The sequence below is a fragment of the Tursiops truncatus genome, chromosome 13 (genome assembly GCF_011762595.2).
Source record: "Tursiops truncatus isolate mTurTru1 chromosome 13, mTurTru1.mat.Y, whole genome shotgun sequence".
Taxonomy (NCBI): domain Eukaryota; kingdom Metazoa; phylum Chordata; class Mammalia; order Artiodactyla; family Delphinidae; genus Tursiops; species Tursiops truncatus.
In genome coordinates, this window is record NC_047046.1 from 62,375,625 (window position 1) to 62,393,559 (window position 17,935).

The 17,935-nt window shown below is 44.3% G+C and overlaps 3 protein-coding genes across 15 annotated transcripts in view; 2 read left to right on the forward strand and 1 right to left on the reverse strand.

The window, feature by feature from the left end:
• KATNAL2 (katanin catalytic subunit A1 like 2) overlaps positions 1 to 17,835 on the forward strand; it is a 100,514-nt gene extending 82,679 nt beyond the window's left edge. For all 7 annotated transcript variants that reach the window (XM_019937005.3, XM_033837718.2, XM_033837717.2 and 4 more), the window contains 3 exons: positions 5,142 to 5,304; positions 9,207 to 9,309; positions 9,823 to 17,835. In XM_019937005.3, the coding sequence (XP_019792564.1) occupies positions 5,142 to 5,304; positions 9,207 to 9,309; positions 9,823 to 9,962 (406 nt within the window). In that variant the 3' untranslated portion in view covers positions 9,963 to 17,835. The remainder of the gene's footprint in view (positions 1 to 5,141; positions 5,305 to 9,206; positions 9,310 to 9,822) is intronic.
• On the forward strand, positions 5,960 to 9,113 carry LOC117307700 (zinc finger CCHC domain-containing protein 7). The gene has a single exon (XM_033837721.2). The coding sequence runs from the start codon at positions 6,370 to 6,372 to the stop codon at positions 8,011 to 8,013; it is 1,644 nt and encodes a 547-aa protein (XP_033693612.1). The 5' UTR covers positions 5,960 to 6,369; the 3' UTR covers positions 8,014 to 9,113.
• Positions 16,116 to 17,935, reverse strand: part of HDHD2 (haloacid dehalogenase like hydrolase domain containing 2) — a 38,460-nt gene continuing 36,640 nt past the window's right edge. For all 7 annotated transcript variants that reach the window (XR_002176744.3, XM_019937006.3, XM_019937010.3 and 4 more), the window contains one exon: positions 16,116 to 17,511. Coding sequence is in view for 6 of the 7 variants with exons in the window: in XM_019937006.3 (XP_019792565.1) it covers positions 17,408 to 17,511 (104 nt within the window). In the remaining variant the exon portion in view is untranslated. The remainder of the gene's footprint in view (positions 17,512 to 17,935) is intronic.

Here is a 17,935-nt window from a genome sequence, read left to right on the forward strand (position 1 = left end):
AAGTGAGGATACAGCCAGCCACGTGGCTGGTACAGACAATAAGTAGAATAAAATTATATCGGGAAGAGGCCATTTCTGATTAAAGATATTTAGAAGAAAAGGGGGTAGAGAGCACTTGCACTGGACCTGTGAAAAGGACCTGGCTCTTGGTAGACCAACTGGAAGTTCCAAGTAAAGAAAATGACCTGAGTACATGCTCAACTAGGATGGCAAAATGTAGATTCAGATAACGGCCGACAGAGCAGTTTGGCCCAAGTGGGAAGTGTAGGTAGGAGTCAACTTACACAGAGCTCAGTGCAGGAGACAAAGTAAACTTCAGTGCTTTATTCATTGACTCCCTGTCATCTACCAAAGAATACAATTCCTGAATCTGCTTCTCAAAGATTGCCACGATCTCTGACTTCACGTTGGTTAGGGACATACTGCAAAGACTTTGCCTACAAAACTGAAGGATCCTTTTCTCTTGTCACACTGAGATGATTTGAACTTAATGTTTTCAGTATGGAATGAACACACTAGAATTATGTTTGATTTCCAAATTCTGTAAAATTTGGAATGATCATTATCCCAGGAACAACATGGTTTAACAGAGGAGACAGGCCAGGGGCTGAGGAAGGGCCCCGAAGATTTGGCGTGGGAGCCCAGGTGCTCAGGTGCAAGGCCGCGTGGCCCATGCAAGCTGTCTAGGTGACCAGTGGGCGCTGCCACCTTGTATATAGCAGCGGGCACTGGTCCAGTGGCCAGGCTGTGAGGTCTGTGAGCCGTCACTGTGTCACAGTCACTCTTGCTGGTTGCTTTTGACCTTCGAGGTGATGGAAGTACCAAATGACCAAGATGAAGGAGATGTGAGAACAGAATAACTTGGGTGTGAAAATCAAAATGTAGCAGCTAAAGGGAGTGTTTTCTGGTTGCCGCAGGTTAAATTTTTTCACATAAATATATTGGCATAAAGAATGATTCCTGGGTAAATTCCATTTGTCCTTTGTTTCCTCCCTTGTATGATTATAATTATTGATGTCATTAAAAGTGCATTAATCAGGCCTGGCTGTCAGAGAGTTGCACTTATTTTGTGCCTACAAGCAGTTTTGAGGTAAATCTCTTGCTTTAGGGCATTAGCTGATCAATACAGTCATCTATAGTGAGGGATTGTTTTCCCACCTCCCTCTGCCTGCCTGCATTTTCCTAGGGCATTTGGGGATCTGGTCTTCCTTTCAATAAGCAGTCCCCCTGGCTGGGATGAAGAGACCAGAGGTGCTCCCACCAAAGAGCCTTCCTTCTGCAGCCCCTGCCCTTTCAGGAGGGGCAGCTGGTCCAAGGAAAGGCCTTGGGGGAAATACGGCAACTGCTCATCAACCCAGCACTGCCATTTTCCCAGCTTATTCTCTCTTCCTTCCTGGTTTTAGCTTCAGGTTCCCAAGCCTTATTTCATTTTTAAAGTTTACAGGACCAACATTCCTGCAGTCCAAGGCCCAAACCTCCCAGTTATTGCCTATTATTTACATTGAAGTAAGGAGTTTGTCATATTCACTTCTGTGTATCGGAGACTCAGCAGTGACAATACACTTGGCGGGTGGGCAATGTTGCTGGACCAAATTCCTAAATGTGAGTCTAATGGTGTCTCTTCTCTATATCTCCCTGACCCCCCTCCTTTCGTGCCCCCTCACTCACCTCCTCCTGCCACTAATCGAGGCCCATCTCTCTGCTGTCTAAAACAGCTCTGGATTTACTCAGACATACCAGGTATTCAGTCAAGTTTATCTTCTTGGAGGCACATCTTCCAGAACCTTCTCTCCTTCTCCAAAATGAGCGGATTGTCCTCTGCACCCTAGGCACCCCCTGCATCATCCTGGAGGTTTCCTTCTCTCTCTGTGTCAGACCCTCCGTTTCTTGGAGCCCATGTGGCCCTTTGGTTTGGTTTCTCCCTCCCTTTGGTCCTCCAGTACTTTCCCGATAAAGGGTACATGGGAGGTAATATTTTTTAGGCTCTGCATATTGAAAATGTCTTTATTCTATCCTCCCACTTAATTGATGGTTTGATCAAGATACAGATTTCTACACTGGAAATTATTTTTCCTGGACTTCCCTGGTGGCACAGTGCTTAAGAATGCACCTGCCAATGCAGGGGACACAGGTTCGATCCCTGGTCCAGGAAGATCCCACGTGCCACGGAGCAACTAAGCCCGTGCGCCACAACTACTGAGCCTGCGCTCTAGAGCCCATGAGCCACAACTACTGAGCCTGCGTGTCACAACTACTGAAGCCTGCGTGCCCTAGAGCCTGCACACTGCAACTACTGAGCCCACGTGCCACAACTGCTGAAGCCCGCGTGCTCAGAGCCCATGCTTTGCAACAAGAGAAGCCACTGCAATAAGAAGCCTGCACACTGCAATGAAGAGTAGCCCCTGCTCACCGCAACTAGAGAAGCCCACGCGCAGCAACAGAGACCCAATGCAGCCAAAAATAAAGTTACAAAAAATTATTTTTCCTCAGAATTTTGAAGGCATTGCTCTATTTTCTTTCTTTTTTTTTTTTTTTTTTTTGCTCTATTTTCTTTTAATATCTCACATTGATGATGAGAAATCTTATTCTCCATTCATTGGATGCAACCTGTTTTTCCTCTCTGGAAGCTTTTATGATCCTTTGTTCGTTCTCAGGGTTCTGAGATTTCACCGTGATGTGACTTGGGGTCTCCCTGCTGTTACTGTGCTAGTATCAGGCCAGTTACTGAGGCACAGTCTCCAGAGTCTCACTGTTCAGGTTCAAGTTCAGGGCCGCCATTCACTAGCCTTGACTTCAGGCAAGCTACTCGACCTCTATGCCTCAGTTTCCTCATCTTAAACAAAGATATTACCTACCTCATAGGTAGGTTCTGAGAATTAATTAATATCTGAAAAATGCTTGAGACAGTACCTGCCACCTGGTGAGTGCTATTTAAGCACTAGCTTTTATTAATATTTCAAACATAAAAAATAATTTCCTAGAGCTCTGCAAAGTTCCCTCAACCCTGTGTCTGGAATATAAATGTTGGCCCTGAGAGGGGGCGTGGTTGTGCAGGTGGCTTTCTCTGCTGAGATGAATTTCAACAGGGTGAAGCTGATAAAGAACAAAGCAAATACAAAAAAGAAATAGGTACTTTTTATTGCCGGGAAAGCAGCCCTGGAGTGCATTCTCAGCTCAGGACGGGAGGAATAATAGGTAAAGAAAAGACACAATCTTTTAAGAAACCTGGTTGCTCCAGTTTAGGATTCAGATATGCTCCCTGGAAGGGTATTTTCATGTTTTCGATTTAAAAGGAAATATCATGACATAGATTCAGAATAAGAAAAAAGGGAGGGTGCTTTGGAAATTCTCGGTATCTTTATGAGTGAGAAAATCTGGTGATGATGCTTTTCATTGTTACTCTTTATTATCGGCTAAGCCAGACCAACACACAGGCATTTCCTAATTTCTGTGCTAGAAAATCAAAGAGATATTTCCCTCCCATCTAGGAGCTTGAAATTTTAACATAAAAAGGGTTCACAAACTCACACTTAAAAATGATCTGTTTTTAATAGGAATGGTAACTCAAGGTAACCAAAGAGCCCCAGTTAATGAGGGAAAGCTCTACTTTACATAATAATTCTACATAATCATTTGGAATGGAAAAAAGTTTTAAATCACCATTTTGCACCACTCTCATGAAACAGTTGATTCAAAGATCATCAACAGATGCTAAAACCACTAGTTGAAAGGGATGGGGAAGGGGGTGTTCACATGGTGGTAAAGTACTGTATGTAGAATATTTACTCCTTACAAAGAGATGCCTGAGAGATCGTCCAGTGAAGAGAGCTGTGGTCACCAGATGATCTCAGTAATTAAACATCCCATCACTAGCAGTGAGGCACACCAACATTGGATTCCAATGTAATGAATGCGAAAACATATTATCTGTGAAATATACTTGCCAAAAATGTTCATCCTGATTCTGATTAAGCTTTGAGGTCTAACTTCATCTTGGAGGACAGGGGATACAGAAACCAGTTACCTGATACCATGAGGAAAACATCAGACGAATCCAGAATGTGGGACATCGTACAACTAGCCTTACCTATTCAAAAAGGGGCCAAGGCAAGGAGACTGCTTTGGATTACAAGAGATTTAAGAGACATAATCATATGTAGTGCATAATCCTTGATTGAATGTTGGTTGGGAAAACTGTAAAACATATTTTGGGGGTGATTGGAGAGATTTTACTATGGAATGGGCATTAGACATATTATTCAATCTGTGTTAATTCTGTTAGTGTCATAATGGTATTATATAAGGAAATGTCCCTTTTTTGGGAAATGCATACTGAAGCATTGGGGGGTGGGGTTTCATGATGTAATTTACATTGAAATAATTTAACAAGAATAGATAAATGCGTATGAAGCAGATACGGCAAAATGTTAACTGTTGTTGAATCAAGATGGTAGGTATGTGGATATTTGTTGTTTTATTCTACTTTCCTATTTGCTTGAAATTTTTATATTAAGAAATATAAGGAAATGGCTTGCAGATGCAAAGTGCATAAACCTGGCCTGACAGTGTTTTGGGAGGCCAGGAATGAGTGTTTCAAAGGGCCACATTTGCACTGGGCGCCCAGGAAGGAGCATTCGCACTTTACTTCACCAGAGCAATGGAGTGAGATAGTCATTCACTCCAGAATATATGAGAGTTTTTGAAGAATTAGCATACTTCCCAGAGTGCCCAAGTTATGTCAGGAATAATGTACTTGTTGGCAGGGTCGGGTTGAATAATTGATGTTACAACTGCAGTGGGAATGCTCACGTTTGGTTGGTGTTAGCTGGATTTATTCCCCCTCAAATTAAGTCACCTAAAACTACCTCCTTCACATGAGGTGTCTGGGGGATGTATATTTCTTTTCTTTTTCTTCCTTCCTTCCTCCCTCCCTCCCTATCTCTCCTTTCTTTTTTTCTTCTTTTTAACCATTTGTTTCTCCCAAACAACATGAAGTAATGGTCCTACCCACTCAGACTTAGATGTAGAGTAACAGTTAAGATGCAGGATTGGTTCCTGCTAAATTTGTTCTTCAAATATAGTTGTTGCTTAAGAAGTGAGTTACTGCTCTAACCAGTTCCTGTGTTTTGGACGTGACTCAGGGACCTAGACTGTGCCATGTTGCGGCGCCTGGAGAAGAGGATTCTGGTGGACCTCCCAAGCCAGGAGGCCAGGCAGGCCATGATCCACCACTGGCTGCCGCCCGTGAGCAGGAGCTGTGCCCTGGAGCTGCGCGCGGAGCTGGACTACAGCCTGCTGAGCAGGGTGAGCTGCCTGGGGAGGCGCCTAGGCCCAGGGGCCGCCCTGTGACCGTCTTCTCAGCTGTTCGGAGCCTCGAGTCACTTAGAAAAGATCCAAGCTGCCCCAACAAGTGCAACGGGCCTTTCCTTCATGAAAGACCAAGCTCTTTGTCCCTCGGGAACATTCAAGCAGAGATGTGATAAAGTGGAATAGGGTTTAGACTCAGAGGACCTACGGTCAGATTCTGGCCCTGCCACTTATTAACTGTGTGCCATCAAGGAAGTCACTTCCTCTCTGAGCCTCAGCTTCTTCATCTGTAAAATGGGTAACAGGCCATAGAGGATTGCTGTGATGATTAAATGCAAGTCTTTCACAAAAGGAAAAGCATGTTACCCCCATGCCCACTGGTGTCATTGCCTCCTTGAGAGGACACTTGAATGTGATGTTCTCTGAGGTTCCTTAAAGGCAGGTTATAATCCTATTTACAAGAACATAAGTGTCTACCAAATTTTGCCATCCTTGAATTTGGGCACAAGGGCCCCATTAGGCTGGCTTGGGTGGACCAGTCGTCACCAGCATCTCACCACCTACGTTTGGATGGTGTTAGGAAGTTGTTTGTGGCCCAGATCCTTAGGTTATCCAAACACATTAGCAGCCTCTCTCACCCTAAACACTATTTATCTGGGAATCTTTATATAGTGTCCATGGGTGACGGATACAGAATCCAAACAGGGGCTCTGACCCCCTGTCCTGCCTGTAAGAATGTAACCACGGTTGGTGCTTCCTGGTCGCAGCCGCGGCAGTGAGTATGTGTGTGACGGACCCCGAGCCGACTGCGGCCAGGGGACCCCTGCCCGCCCTCCGCCTCGCCCGCTGGGCTGTGGAGCTAGCGCGTGTCCCCTCACCGGCCTCCGCGTCCCCCCTGTGTCCCTTACTCGTGGCGGGGCTCGGCTTGTGGCCTCTCAGTCGAGCTCTTTTCCACGCGACTCCGCGGACCGGCTGGGCTTCTCCCTGCCCCTCCAAGGCCTGAGGCCGTGGTTCAAAAATGGCTGGGCGCCCATGGCCTCGCATCAAGGTTACTGACTTTCCATGATGTTTGGTGGTTATGAGACCATAGAAGCATATGAAGATGACCTTTATCGTGAAGAGTCATCTAGTGAACTGAGTGTTGATAGTGAGGTGGAATTTCAGCTCTACAGCCAAGTTCATTATGCCCAAGATCTTGATAATGTCATCAAAGAGGAAGAACATGAAGAGAAGAACTCTGGGAATTCTGAATCATTCAATAGTAAACCAAATCAGAAGAACTTAATTATCCTTTCAGATAGTGAGGTCATCCAGCTATCAGATGGGTCAGAGGTCATCACACTGTCTGATGAAGATAGTATTTATAAATGTAAAAGAAAGAATTTTAGAGTCCATGCAGAAGAAAGGACCCAAGGTCCTCCTGCTTTTCTTCATTCTAATGAGTTGGCAGATAAGAAATGCAAGAGGGATATTGAGAAGACTAAACCTGGAGAGAGATCAGGTACAATCCAAGAGGTCATGATTATAGAGGTCAGTTCAAGTGAAGAGGAAGAGAGCACCATTTCAGAAAGCGATAATGTGGAAAGCTGGATGCTGCTGGGATGTGAAGTTGATGATAAAGATGACGATATCCTTCTCAATCTTGTGGGGTGTGAAAATTCTCTTAATGAAGGAGAAGATGGTGTAAACTGGTTCATCAGTGACAAAGACATTGAGGCACAGATAGGTAAAAAAAGAACATCTGGAAGATGGACCCACCGATACTATTCAGTCAACAAAAACGTTACCTGTAGAAATTGTGACAAATGTGGCCATTTGTCAAAAAACTGCCCCTTTCCACAAAAAGTCCGCTCCTGTTGCCTCTGCTCCGAGAGAGGACACCTCCAGTATGCCTGTCCGGCCCGCTTTTGCTTAGACTGTTCTTTGCCTATGTCTTCTACTCACAGATGTCTTGAAAGACCTTCCTGGAGAAAACGGTGTGACAGATGTGACATGATAGGCCACTATGCTGATGCTTGCCCAGAAATCTGGAGGCAGTATCACCTAACGACCAAACCTGGACCACCCAAAAAGCCAAAGACCCCTTCTGGAAAATCAGCCTTAGTGTATTGCTACAACTGCGGGCAAGAAGGCCATTACGGACATGAATGTACAGAAAGACGAATGTTTAGCCAGACCTTTCCAACATCTCCATTCATCTACTACTATGATGACAAATATGAAATCCGGGAGAGAGATCAGAGAATAAAACGAAAAGTGAAAGAACTTCAGAAGAATGGGGACTTTCCAAGGCAGTTCAAGAGGCCTCATATGGAAGCAGCAGATAAGAGGCCCCACCGTGATATGAGGAAGAGCCATGCCTCATGGAGAAGTAACACGTGGCCTCAAGAAAAGAAAGAAACCCAAAAAGAAGCCATGAACAGGACCAGCAGAGAGCGTGAGAAGCACAGGAAGGCTGACAGGTGTCATGAAGTGGATGAGGACTACCCCAGGGGCCCCAAAGTCCACTTTTCTCCTGGCACTGTCAAAACCCAGAAGCCTCACAAGCCCTTTCACCACTCATTGCATTACCACAAGCCAAGAGAAGACAGGCTGCCCAGAGAGGGCAAGAGGGTCAGGCGTAAGAAAAAAGAGAGCTGTTTGGAGGATGATGGCAATGATAATTTATTTCTCATTAAGCAGAGGAAAAAAAAGTCTAAGCTGTGAGTTAGCTTCTGATTTGGCTTCCCAGTGTTTGGTCTTCATGTCTACAACATCCTGGCAATATTTGTATTACCTATGATTAAATAAAATGAGGTTTTTGTTTTTGTTTTTTTAATCTCAGCCATACCTAGAGCTATTGAACAAAGTCCTTGGAGATCTCAGTTCTCTGTGTCCAACAGGTTATTAGGTAAGAAAACAAAGATAAACTCGGACTTCCCCTGTTCCAGGGCGTCATTTTTATTCACTCAGTACCCTAGGGATAGGAAGAATTAATCTTTTCATACAAAAAAATCTTTTTAATATTTTGAAAAAATAAAAAAGCTCATTAAATGTATGCAGTGTATGAAAATTAAATCCTTGCAAGAAGATAAATTAATGCTAATATGAAAAATTCATCACTTTTTCAGCATTCCTTTTTTTTTTTAATATCGGAAAGGATAATAACTATATATCTAAATCTGGCTTTTCTTGCTTCTGAAGCTGGTGTCAGAATCTTACTTTGGTCAGCGTATCACAGGCTGAAAATGAGGGTGTCGTCATTGAAGCACTGAAGAGACAGGGAATTGGGTTTTAGAGCAAAATACAAGTAAGGAATCCATCCAGAGTAAATGTTGAGAAACAGATTTCCTGAAACAAGTGAAAAGAGTCACCAAAAATTTTAACTTAATCACAAGGAAGTCATTTTTACCATTTTTACAGCCATACTTGAGGAAGACTGTCCCTCAGATAATTAAGATGAATATCATCCAACTTAAAAAATTGTTTTGGGGGCTTCCCTGGTGGCACAGTGGTTGAGAGTCCGCCTGCCGATGCAGGGGACACGGATTCGTGCCCCGGTCCGGGAAGATCCCACATGCTGCGGAGCGGCTAGGCCCGTAAGCCATGGCCGCTGAGCCTGCGCATCCGGAGCCTGTGCTCCGCAACAGGAGAGGCCACAACAGAGAGAGGCCCGCGTACCACAAAGAAAAAAAAAAAATTGTTCTCTTGGGTTTTTTAACTACCACAGAGTTACACAGAAGTTTTTATACTTGTGAACCTTTTGTACTTATCAGAGCCTAATGTTAGAATAAGAAAAATAAAATGTCTGAAATAGAGTAAATAAATTTGTCTACTATGTAAAAAAAAAAAAAAAAAAGAATGTAACCACCACCAGCATTCTGCCTGCTGCCTAATGGCTGGGTTTGCGGCTGTTTCAGGAGATGGAGGGCTACTCGGGCTCGGACATCAAGCTAGTCTGCAGGGAAGCAGCCATGCGGCCTGTGAGGAAGATCTTCAATGCCCTTGAAAATCAGCAGTCAGGTATGGTGAGGATGACAGCCAAGGAGGTCTGGGAGAGAAATTTGTTTTTAAAAATTGGTCTTTCACCAGCAGGTGGCACCTTGCCCCTGTTCTCTGTGGCTTGTTACACTGGCACTCATTCTTTGGTCAAAAATCCTCCTTCTGCACCCAACTCCTTCCTCCTCTGCTGTTCTGTTTCGGATCAACTTTGCCCCCGGATGATAAACTCCTTAGGGCTCGGGCTTTTATTGCCCTGGCACACTATGTTGGGCTGGATCCATTTGTGGCACTATATAAATATTAAATAACACTTTATAATGATACATTTAAGTCACATTTTGTGTATGGGCTTCAGGGGCTGAGTTGCACATTAAAGACTTTTTTCCCCAGCCCTCTTTAGTCTTGCCTGTTGCTGCCTTAACCATTAAGAATGCTGCATTGTGCATTGTCTTGAAAGAAGGTCTATTAATGTTTCAAGAGCATTGATCACCATTAGGTAGACTGTTGTTCTGTTCCTCTTGTGTTTTTATCTAGAGAGCAGCAGTTTACCTGGGATCCAGCTGGATACAGTGACCACTGCTGACTTTTTGGATGTGCTGGCCCACACCAAGCCTTCAGCAAAAAATCTGACTCAGAGATACTCAGCCTGGCAAAGTGAATTCGAGTCTGTGTGAAATCACATTTACCCTGACTTGGCCACAAAGACAACTACAGAGGCCTCCTCATTAATTAGTGTAAGTGAAAGAAGAATATTATGCTTGGAATAGAAAACAGAAAATTATTCTTGAAGACTGGATTAATTTGGACAACTGTACCATTTTGGAAATATATATTTTCATGGTCGATGTCAGCAAAATATTGAAGATTCCAATTACAGGTATGTGTGCTATGAGGTCTTGCAACGGAGACTTTTCTCACGAGATCCCATAAAATTTAGATGAATGATTTCTTGTAGTGTTCCTCATTTGTGAACTGGCATTTTCATTTTTTTTTTTAAAGATGTTGGGGGTAGGAGTTTATTATTTTTGCTGTGTTGGGTCTTCGTTTCTGTGCGAGGGCTTTCTCGAGTTGTGGCAAGCGGAGGCCACTCTTCATAGTGGTGCATGGGCCTCTTACTATTGCAGCCTTTTTTCTTAATTAATTAATTAATTTTTGGCTGTGTTGGGTCTTCGTTTCTGTGCGAGGGCTTTCTCCAGTTGCGGCAAGCGGGGGCCACTCTTCATCACGGTGCATGGGCCTCTTACTATTGGGGCCTCTCTTGTCGCGAAGCACAGGCTCCAGACGCGTAGGCTCAGTAGTTGTGGCTCACGGGCCTAGTTGCTCCGCGGCATGTGGGATCCTCCCAGACCAGGGCTCGAACCCGTGTCCCCTGCATTAGCTGGCAGATTCTCAACCACTGCGACACCAGGGAAGCCCTGGCATTTTCATTTTGAAAAAGATGTGGTAAGGAAAGTTGTGTTGGGATGCAGAGGGTGGTTCTAAGTTGGGGAGCCAATCAGAAGCTAAGCTTGACAGACCATCTGACAGCTGACAGTTCAAGGGTGGATAAGGGTGGGAGCAAGGAAGAGAAGCAGCATCTGCTTCTCTTGACAATATTCTGAATCTCATCTGCTCTCCCTGATTCTGACTCCAGTCAGTTTTATCAGCAGAGCAAACCCCTACCAGACTAGCCCCACTCAGGAATATCACTGGCCCATCTCTGGAGATGAACTAATAGCAGTGGTAACAAGCACCCCACTATTACTACCTACCAGTTGCAGTGTTTTGAGTTCTGGCCCCTAATAACATCTTCACATCTCACATCCTGTGTATTCTGCCCTTCTCTTTCCATTGCCACAGCTCCTCATTGGATCCAAAACTTAGGATGGGGTACCTGAGCTTCTTGAACAGTCTTCCCTGCGCTTAGGCTCCTCCACATCTCCTTACGGGGTTGGAAACAGCTAGAAACATCTCATTCAGAAACCCACAATCTGAGGCATCTACTTTCAACTCCTGGTAAATTTTGAAGGCTTCCACTAAGTAATGCCACCCCTCCCCCTGCTTAGAATTTTCCTATGGTCACCTTTTGTTGTCTCCCTTGCCTTGTTTTCTTCATCCCTGCAAGGCAGACTCCTCCACAGAAGAAAACACTTCCAGGAAAAGGGACATTTGGGCTAAATAGTCCAAAGTATTTCACCCTTTTAAACAAAAACATTTGGGGTTTTGATTGTTTTGAATAGAATATTCTCAAATGCCTCTTAAAATATCATTTTATGGAAAATGTAGTCAAATTGAATGAGTTTAAAAGAAACAAAAAGACATTTCATCTTAGTAGAAGCTCAGCTGAAACTTCTTCATGGTCACTAGGTAGTACCCTGTGAGCACTGCCGATATGCAGGCATGGAGGTCTCTAAGCTCAATGGCCTAGACTGCTGTGCTGTTCAATTTCCAACATCTGCCGTCTGTGCTTTTGGGTTATTTTGTCAGGCTGTCAGCTGACATTTCTTATAGCTGTTAGTCCATTTGCTTGCGGCCTTTGCCACCCTTTCTGATTTCATAAAATCTCAAGTGGATGGAACCTCAATAATAGCTAATTTGCTGTGGTTGGAAAGCAGGTTAAGTGTGCACTATATGTGTACCTAAGAATGAACAGGCAGAGGGGCAGAGGAGGGCTCCCGTGGACAGCATGCTTTGTGACAATAGGGTTGGGCCCTTTTAGCTTACTGCTCTGGAGTTCCTGATTCCGTTCAGGTAAGTGTGGTTGGCCATCCCTCCCAGCACATACCGGTAACCTTCCACTTCCAAAACCCACCTCCACATCCTCCCTCCATTCCTTTTAAGAATCTCCAAGTTCATCTTTGTACATTCAGTCACACAGTCCATCCTTCTCTTCTCATTCCTTGGAAAGTTTGTCTACAAATGATCACGCACATATGCTTTTAGGTCATGCCTTTATTTTGGTGGCTTCTTATCAGTTTTATACATTATCTAATGACTTCCTGCTTTGGATGAAATGAAATATAGCCTTTTCAGCCCTTTGCCCCATCCCTACCACACACGTCTTTCCCTAATCATCCCCAAACAGTTTTACTACAGTTTTAGGTTAACTCAATAATCAATATTTTTATGATATTGTTCACTGTACATTGTTTAATGAAGAGCCAACTAGTGGATTAGGATTACATTTCCTTGTTGAGTTTTGTCTTTCTTGGAATTAATAACTGCCTCATTTTTTTCATTTGCTTAATTTTCTAAGTACTTATTCTTAATTTTTTGGGCAACATTTTCATATCTGTCCGATATCCATCAGTATTGTCTTCTAAATGGCCAAACATATCAGATTAACTTTCAACTCCATTCCCACGCTCTCTGGTCCTGGTTGTAAAGGGGAAGGGGACCAGACAATGGCTGTAGAACAGGCAGAGATTTCCCTAATCCCGTTTTCAGCCCTGCCTCTCAGCCTGGCCCACCACCATGTCCAGTTTCTCCAAGGCCTGAACGTTCATAGTTCCATTTCTCCAGAGCGTAACCCACCCCCCCCCACCCTCTCCTGCCTGGCTGCTCAGGGTTTCTGGGGCTCCAGCCACTTTCCCAGCTTTGAACCAATTCCTTGCTTCTCAACCTTGCCTCACACCTCACGACCACTCTACCCAGTGTCTCCAAGCCTTGAGTCTTTGAGGTGATAATCTACAGGATGAATCTTGGTTTTTTTCCTTTGCGTTGATTTTAGTTATCAACACTCCATCATATTCTTTCCATCTCCCGAATTACTGAAGCCTGTCATCCACTGCTGTCTCCTCTACCATTCTCTTGTGGGTTGTCCTTGTTGGTTTATAACATCTTTATTCCTTTCCTCTTCTTTTAGTGGGGCTTTGAGAGAGATCAACTAATACATGACTAATCTACTGTTTAGAGTCTCTGGTTATTTTTTTAAAAGTAGACTAAAAGTATATCTAAGTTTATAGGGATATAGGAGATTGGCCCGTTAGTTGTTGGAGGAAATTTGAACCTAATTCCACATGTGGTATTTTCTTCTAAAGCAGAGGTCATAACTCAAATGCTATAGGAACTTGGAATATAGTTACGCATGGGTAAAGGAAGACAAGGAAGAGGTGGGGGACTGTGGCGAACTGGAGAGGCCAGAACTAGCTGAAGATAGCTCAATTTCCCAACTAGAAGATACGTGTCTAGGAGTTGGAGCTACGTTCTGCTGTCTTCCTTAGTGATTTACTCCCAAGGGCATTTAAAAATATTTGGGAGACTTCCCTGGTGGCGCAGTGGTTAAGAATCTGCCTGCCAATGCAGGGGACACAGGTTCAAGCCCTGGTCCGGGGAGATCCCACATGCCGTGGAGCAACTAAGCCCGTGAGCCACAACTACTGAGCCCGGGCACCACAGCTACTGAAGCCCGTGCGTCTAAAGCCCGTGCTCTGCGACAAGAGGAGCCACTGCAATGAGAAGCCCGCGCACCAAAACGAAGAGTAGCCCCCGCTTGCCGCAACTAGAGAAAAGCCCGTGCGCAGCAACGAAGACCCAACACAGCCAAAGATAAATACATAAATAATTTAAAATAAAATATTTGGTTTTCTCAGGCACATCAGCCAGTGAAACAAACAGGCATTGAGATGTGTATGACATTAAACACAGGAAAAAGATATCAAAATCTGTTTCATCTTAACAGATGCGGTTTGAATTATGATAAACGATTTCTGGTGCGCTGGCACCTCGCCTCTCAAGGACAGCAGCATGCTTTGGGTAGTAGGTCTTGATGGCTGGTGTAACACAAAGTCAGCTCAGCAAAGGCCCTGTGCATTTACGCGGGAAAGGCCTTTTTGACTTATGTCAAAGAAACTCAATAACGCAAACATGGCTCTATGCAAACAACTGCTAACAGGACGAAGTACTCTGCTGCCCAAGGCAAGTGTTTTAATGAAATAGATTAGTGCAGTTTTAAAAATTCTTTATTATAGGTGCCCAAGGACTTCAGTTTCATATAACATGAACCACCACCGATCCAAAACCAACTGAACATAGTGCGGTTGTGTTTTGACTTTCCTGTCCAACTCACTCCTGTAATTTTTCAGTGTGGGGTTAAGAGTGAGGTGATGACAGTCACTCCAGGGCAGTTTCTGATACCCACAACCGCAGGTGTTTGATGGAACCGTCACCAGGGAGGTGGGCCAGCCCCCTTCTCCTTTCCAGGCATTACAATCCGCTCCTCTCGGGTAGAGTGGTGGGTAGGTAGAGCCACTGCAGAACTAGCTGATTCTGGACGTGTGAGAGTGAAGTGGGTGCAACAACCTTGTCTCCCCACCAGACTGGTCCTTCGCCCTCTTCCACGCCCAGCTCACAGGAGATGCCCAATAACCGCCTCCTGACAATGGGCATTCTCTAATGCCCTTTCAAGTCCTAAGATGTCACTTGGTCCCTTTTCTGGCACCAACACTATCCTTGGGGTCAGCACCACAAGACAGCCCCTGAAATGTAATGGCTGGAAAATAAAGTCCTTTACGTACTTCGGTTATTCAGTCTCCTCCATGAAGCCCAAGGCAAACCAACCAGCTGAGCTGGGGATGTTTACAGTAACCTCGACCTAAACCAAGATTTCTATTTATCCTCACGAACTTCATACCGTGGACAGGTCAGTTAGAAAGTCCTATATAATGTTTATTATGTAAATAAAATAGCCAAGATTTTAATGGCCTAGAGGGCCAAGCGAGAATGGAGGAAAGTAGAGCAGCCGTTTCTCTTGGCTGGCTCGTTACACGCAGCGGGATTACCCCCTCCTGCCACTTGCCCATCAGTGATGTCTACAGCTTGGCTTTAGCTCTAACGTGTCTCCAGAGCATCAGAGCCATTATTTAAGTGCCTAACGGGCCTCCCCTATGAGCAGCAAGTCTAAAATGAAACATTTTCTCCTCCCTACCCATAGCTATACCCTCTAGCGTTCAATTCCTATAATATTTACAGCTAATTTTGAGTTGTCTGGTGACGGCCTGAGTGCCCATCTGTGTTGTAGCACAGAGTCCTGTCTGGTGGGGAGAAGAGACGTTTGAAGACCTAAGTACAATCTAACAACTGCTCCATGGCACGAAGGAGGGAACACTTCACTCCATCCTGTGGTCAGGACCACGTCACAGAGAAGGGAGACACAGAGTCTGCACACTGCCTTAGGTATTCTCCTTAGCTCCTCACCTAGTAAGGGCCCTCCAGGCAAAATCCTTCTCTTCAATGTTTATTTCCTAGCAGGCACTTCGCACACAGCAGCTAGCAAACCCTTGATAACGCCTGGGCCAAGGAATCAGTGACCCAGGTGCTGGGGAACAGGCCACTGGTGAACACGCCCAGCAGCCCCTCTTGCCTGCACGCTGGGCTTTTCTGTGTGGCTCCGGCCTGAAGGAATTTAAATGTCTCTCTTTTTTAATTCTCAGGAAGACTTTCCCCACTGAACTGACGGTAGAGATGAATTCTACCAACCTTTTCCGGATTGTTAAATGCAGATACTCCTGCTACATCTGTGTCATCACCGCAAACATGCAACACTTAACATTCGTCCGATTCTATTTAAAGTCCTTGATATACGGGTTGTGCATTTAACCCTCACAACAAACCTACGTGGTGGTGTATCTCCACTTTACAGAGAAGGCAAAGGATGCAGGAGTGGCTAGGGGAGTTGCCCCAGGTCACCGAAGGGAAGTGCTGGCCGGGCTCCCTGCTCTGTGCCCCAGTCACTGCACTCCTCCTCCTGATCTGGGGTGGTGCCCTAGCACATCTGTCTTCTGCACTCTAGGATCGTAAGGACTAGGTTGGGGCATCTGCAAAAACAAGAAAAGTGTTCACCAAACGACCAGAAGGAGAGGAAGCGGCCATTTATTTAGCTTTACTCCCTCCCATCCAAGACCAAGCTGATCTCTAAACAAGCATCAAAACCCAGAGCTCATTAACACTGCTGTGCGCTTCAGTAAGGTGAGCACCACGATAATGGACAATTACAAGCTAATAATCCAGTGCCCAAGAGCCCAGTAAAACAATTGCAAAGGCCCAGGATCAGCACAGTATGCAAATGCACTAAGAAAATCATTACCTATTTAGTCCCCTTCATTTTGGTGGGTTTAACATGAGAAGAAGAATCCATGCTGCAAGACGAGATTTCATTTTACAGCCCTAGTAACCAAGTACATAAAAGCTTGAATCTGTCCCAATAGCTTCTGAAAGATTTTTCCCATAGTGTCAGAGGCAAAAATAATGAAATCTTGCAAATGTACAGTTAATAGGACCCGGGTGGACACTAGCCTCAAAAATGCATGGTCTATAAGACATTAAAGGCTTGATTTTAGTTTCTGCACTGTTCCTGTTAATAACAATGTCTAATTAAAACATCTGTAAAATACTGATAGTTTTAATTTTACATAAAATTTCCAAAACAACTGTTACACAGTATAATAGGTATCTGCAATGAATAGGTTATTAATGGAAATATTATTTTAAATTAAAACCAGGTTCTAAATTTAAATTACTCATCTCTGGCTAACGAAGAGAAAAAGAAGTCACCCGTGCTGGGAATAATACAGTAGCTAATCTAGTTTTCAACATCTGTTAAAGCAAATTCACTCCTTCACTTGGGCTAAAGGACATTTTATTCTGCTTCTTCTGCCCTGTACCCTACTTGGCACTTCTGATGGATTTCACAGTTGAACTCAATATTAAAACTACAGCCTAATGCACTTTAATGCAATACTTTATAACTTAAAAAACACCATTCAACTTTATTCAGAGTCTGAACCCCTCCAATTTACCAGCGAGGAGACAACAGAGAACAGGCTCCCTGCAGGAGACTCTTCCCCAGCGCTGCTAACCTGATGAATATTTTAAAAGGAATGGCACAAAATCTCAGCTTTCCCTTTCTTTGGATCTCATCTTCTTTTACGGAAAAAAAACAAAAGGGATTAGCCAGGCTTGGTGTCTCGCTGCAGTTCAATACCTTTCTTTCTAATTACTGCCCAACAAAAGAGGGTTAAATGGTGACCAGGGCTGAGTGGTCTCTGTCTGTCATTAAGTGGCACTGGCATTAAGTTGTTGAGGGATTCTTTCCAGACAATGAAAAGCTGCGTTTCAAGTTGCTTCTGATTCACATAATGGTTCACAGTAGATGCTGCAGAATGTGGTCCACGGCATGAGGGAAGCTGTCACAAGTTAAGTAAGGAGGTGGATTAATTTTTTCTTCGTCTGCTGCTCGATATTTCCCTGAAATGAAAGTAAAGCCAGTGACAAAGCTAGAGAGAGGCATGGACACATATACACTACCAAATGTAAGGTAGATAGCTAATGGGAAGCAGCCGCATAGCACAGGGAGATCAGCTTGGTGCTGTGTGACCACCTAGAGGGGTGGGATAGGGAAGGTGGGAGGGAGGGAGATGCAAGAGGGAAGAGATATGGGAACATATGTATATGTATAACTGATCCACTTTGTTATAAAGCAGAAACTAACACACCATTGTAAAGCAATTATACTCCAATAAAGATATAAAAAAATAACAATAATAAACTACAAAAAAAAAAAAAAAGAAAGTAAAGCCAGTGAACAAAGGCTACTGGTAGAACACCAGATTAATCACACCCCATGAGCACCCGGGACACCAGAGACCACCCTTATAATGATGAGAGAATC

What these genes read in the sequence shown, in the direction of transcription:
- LOC117307700 (XM_033837721.2), top strand. Translation starts at nt 6,370, where the DNA reads ATGATGTTTGGTGGTTATGAGACCATAGAAGCATATGAAGATGACCTT.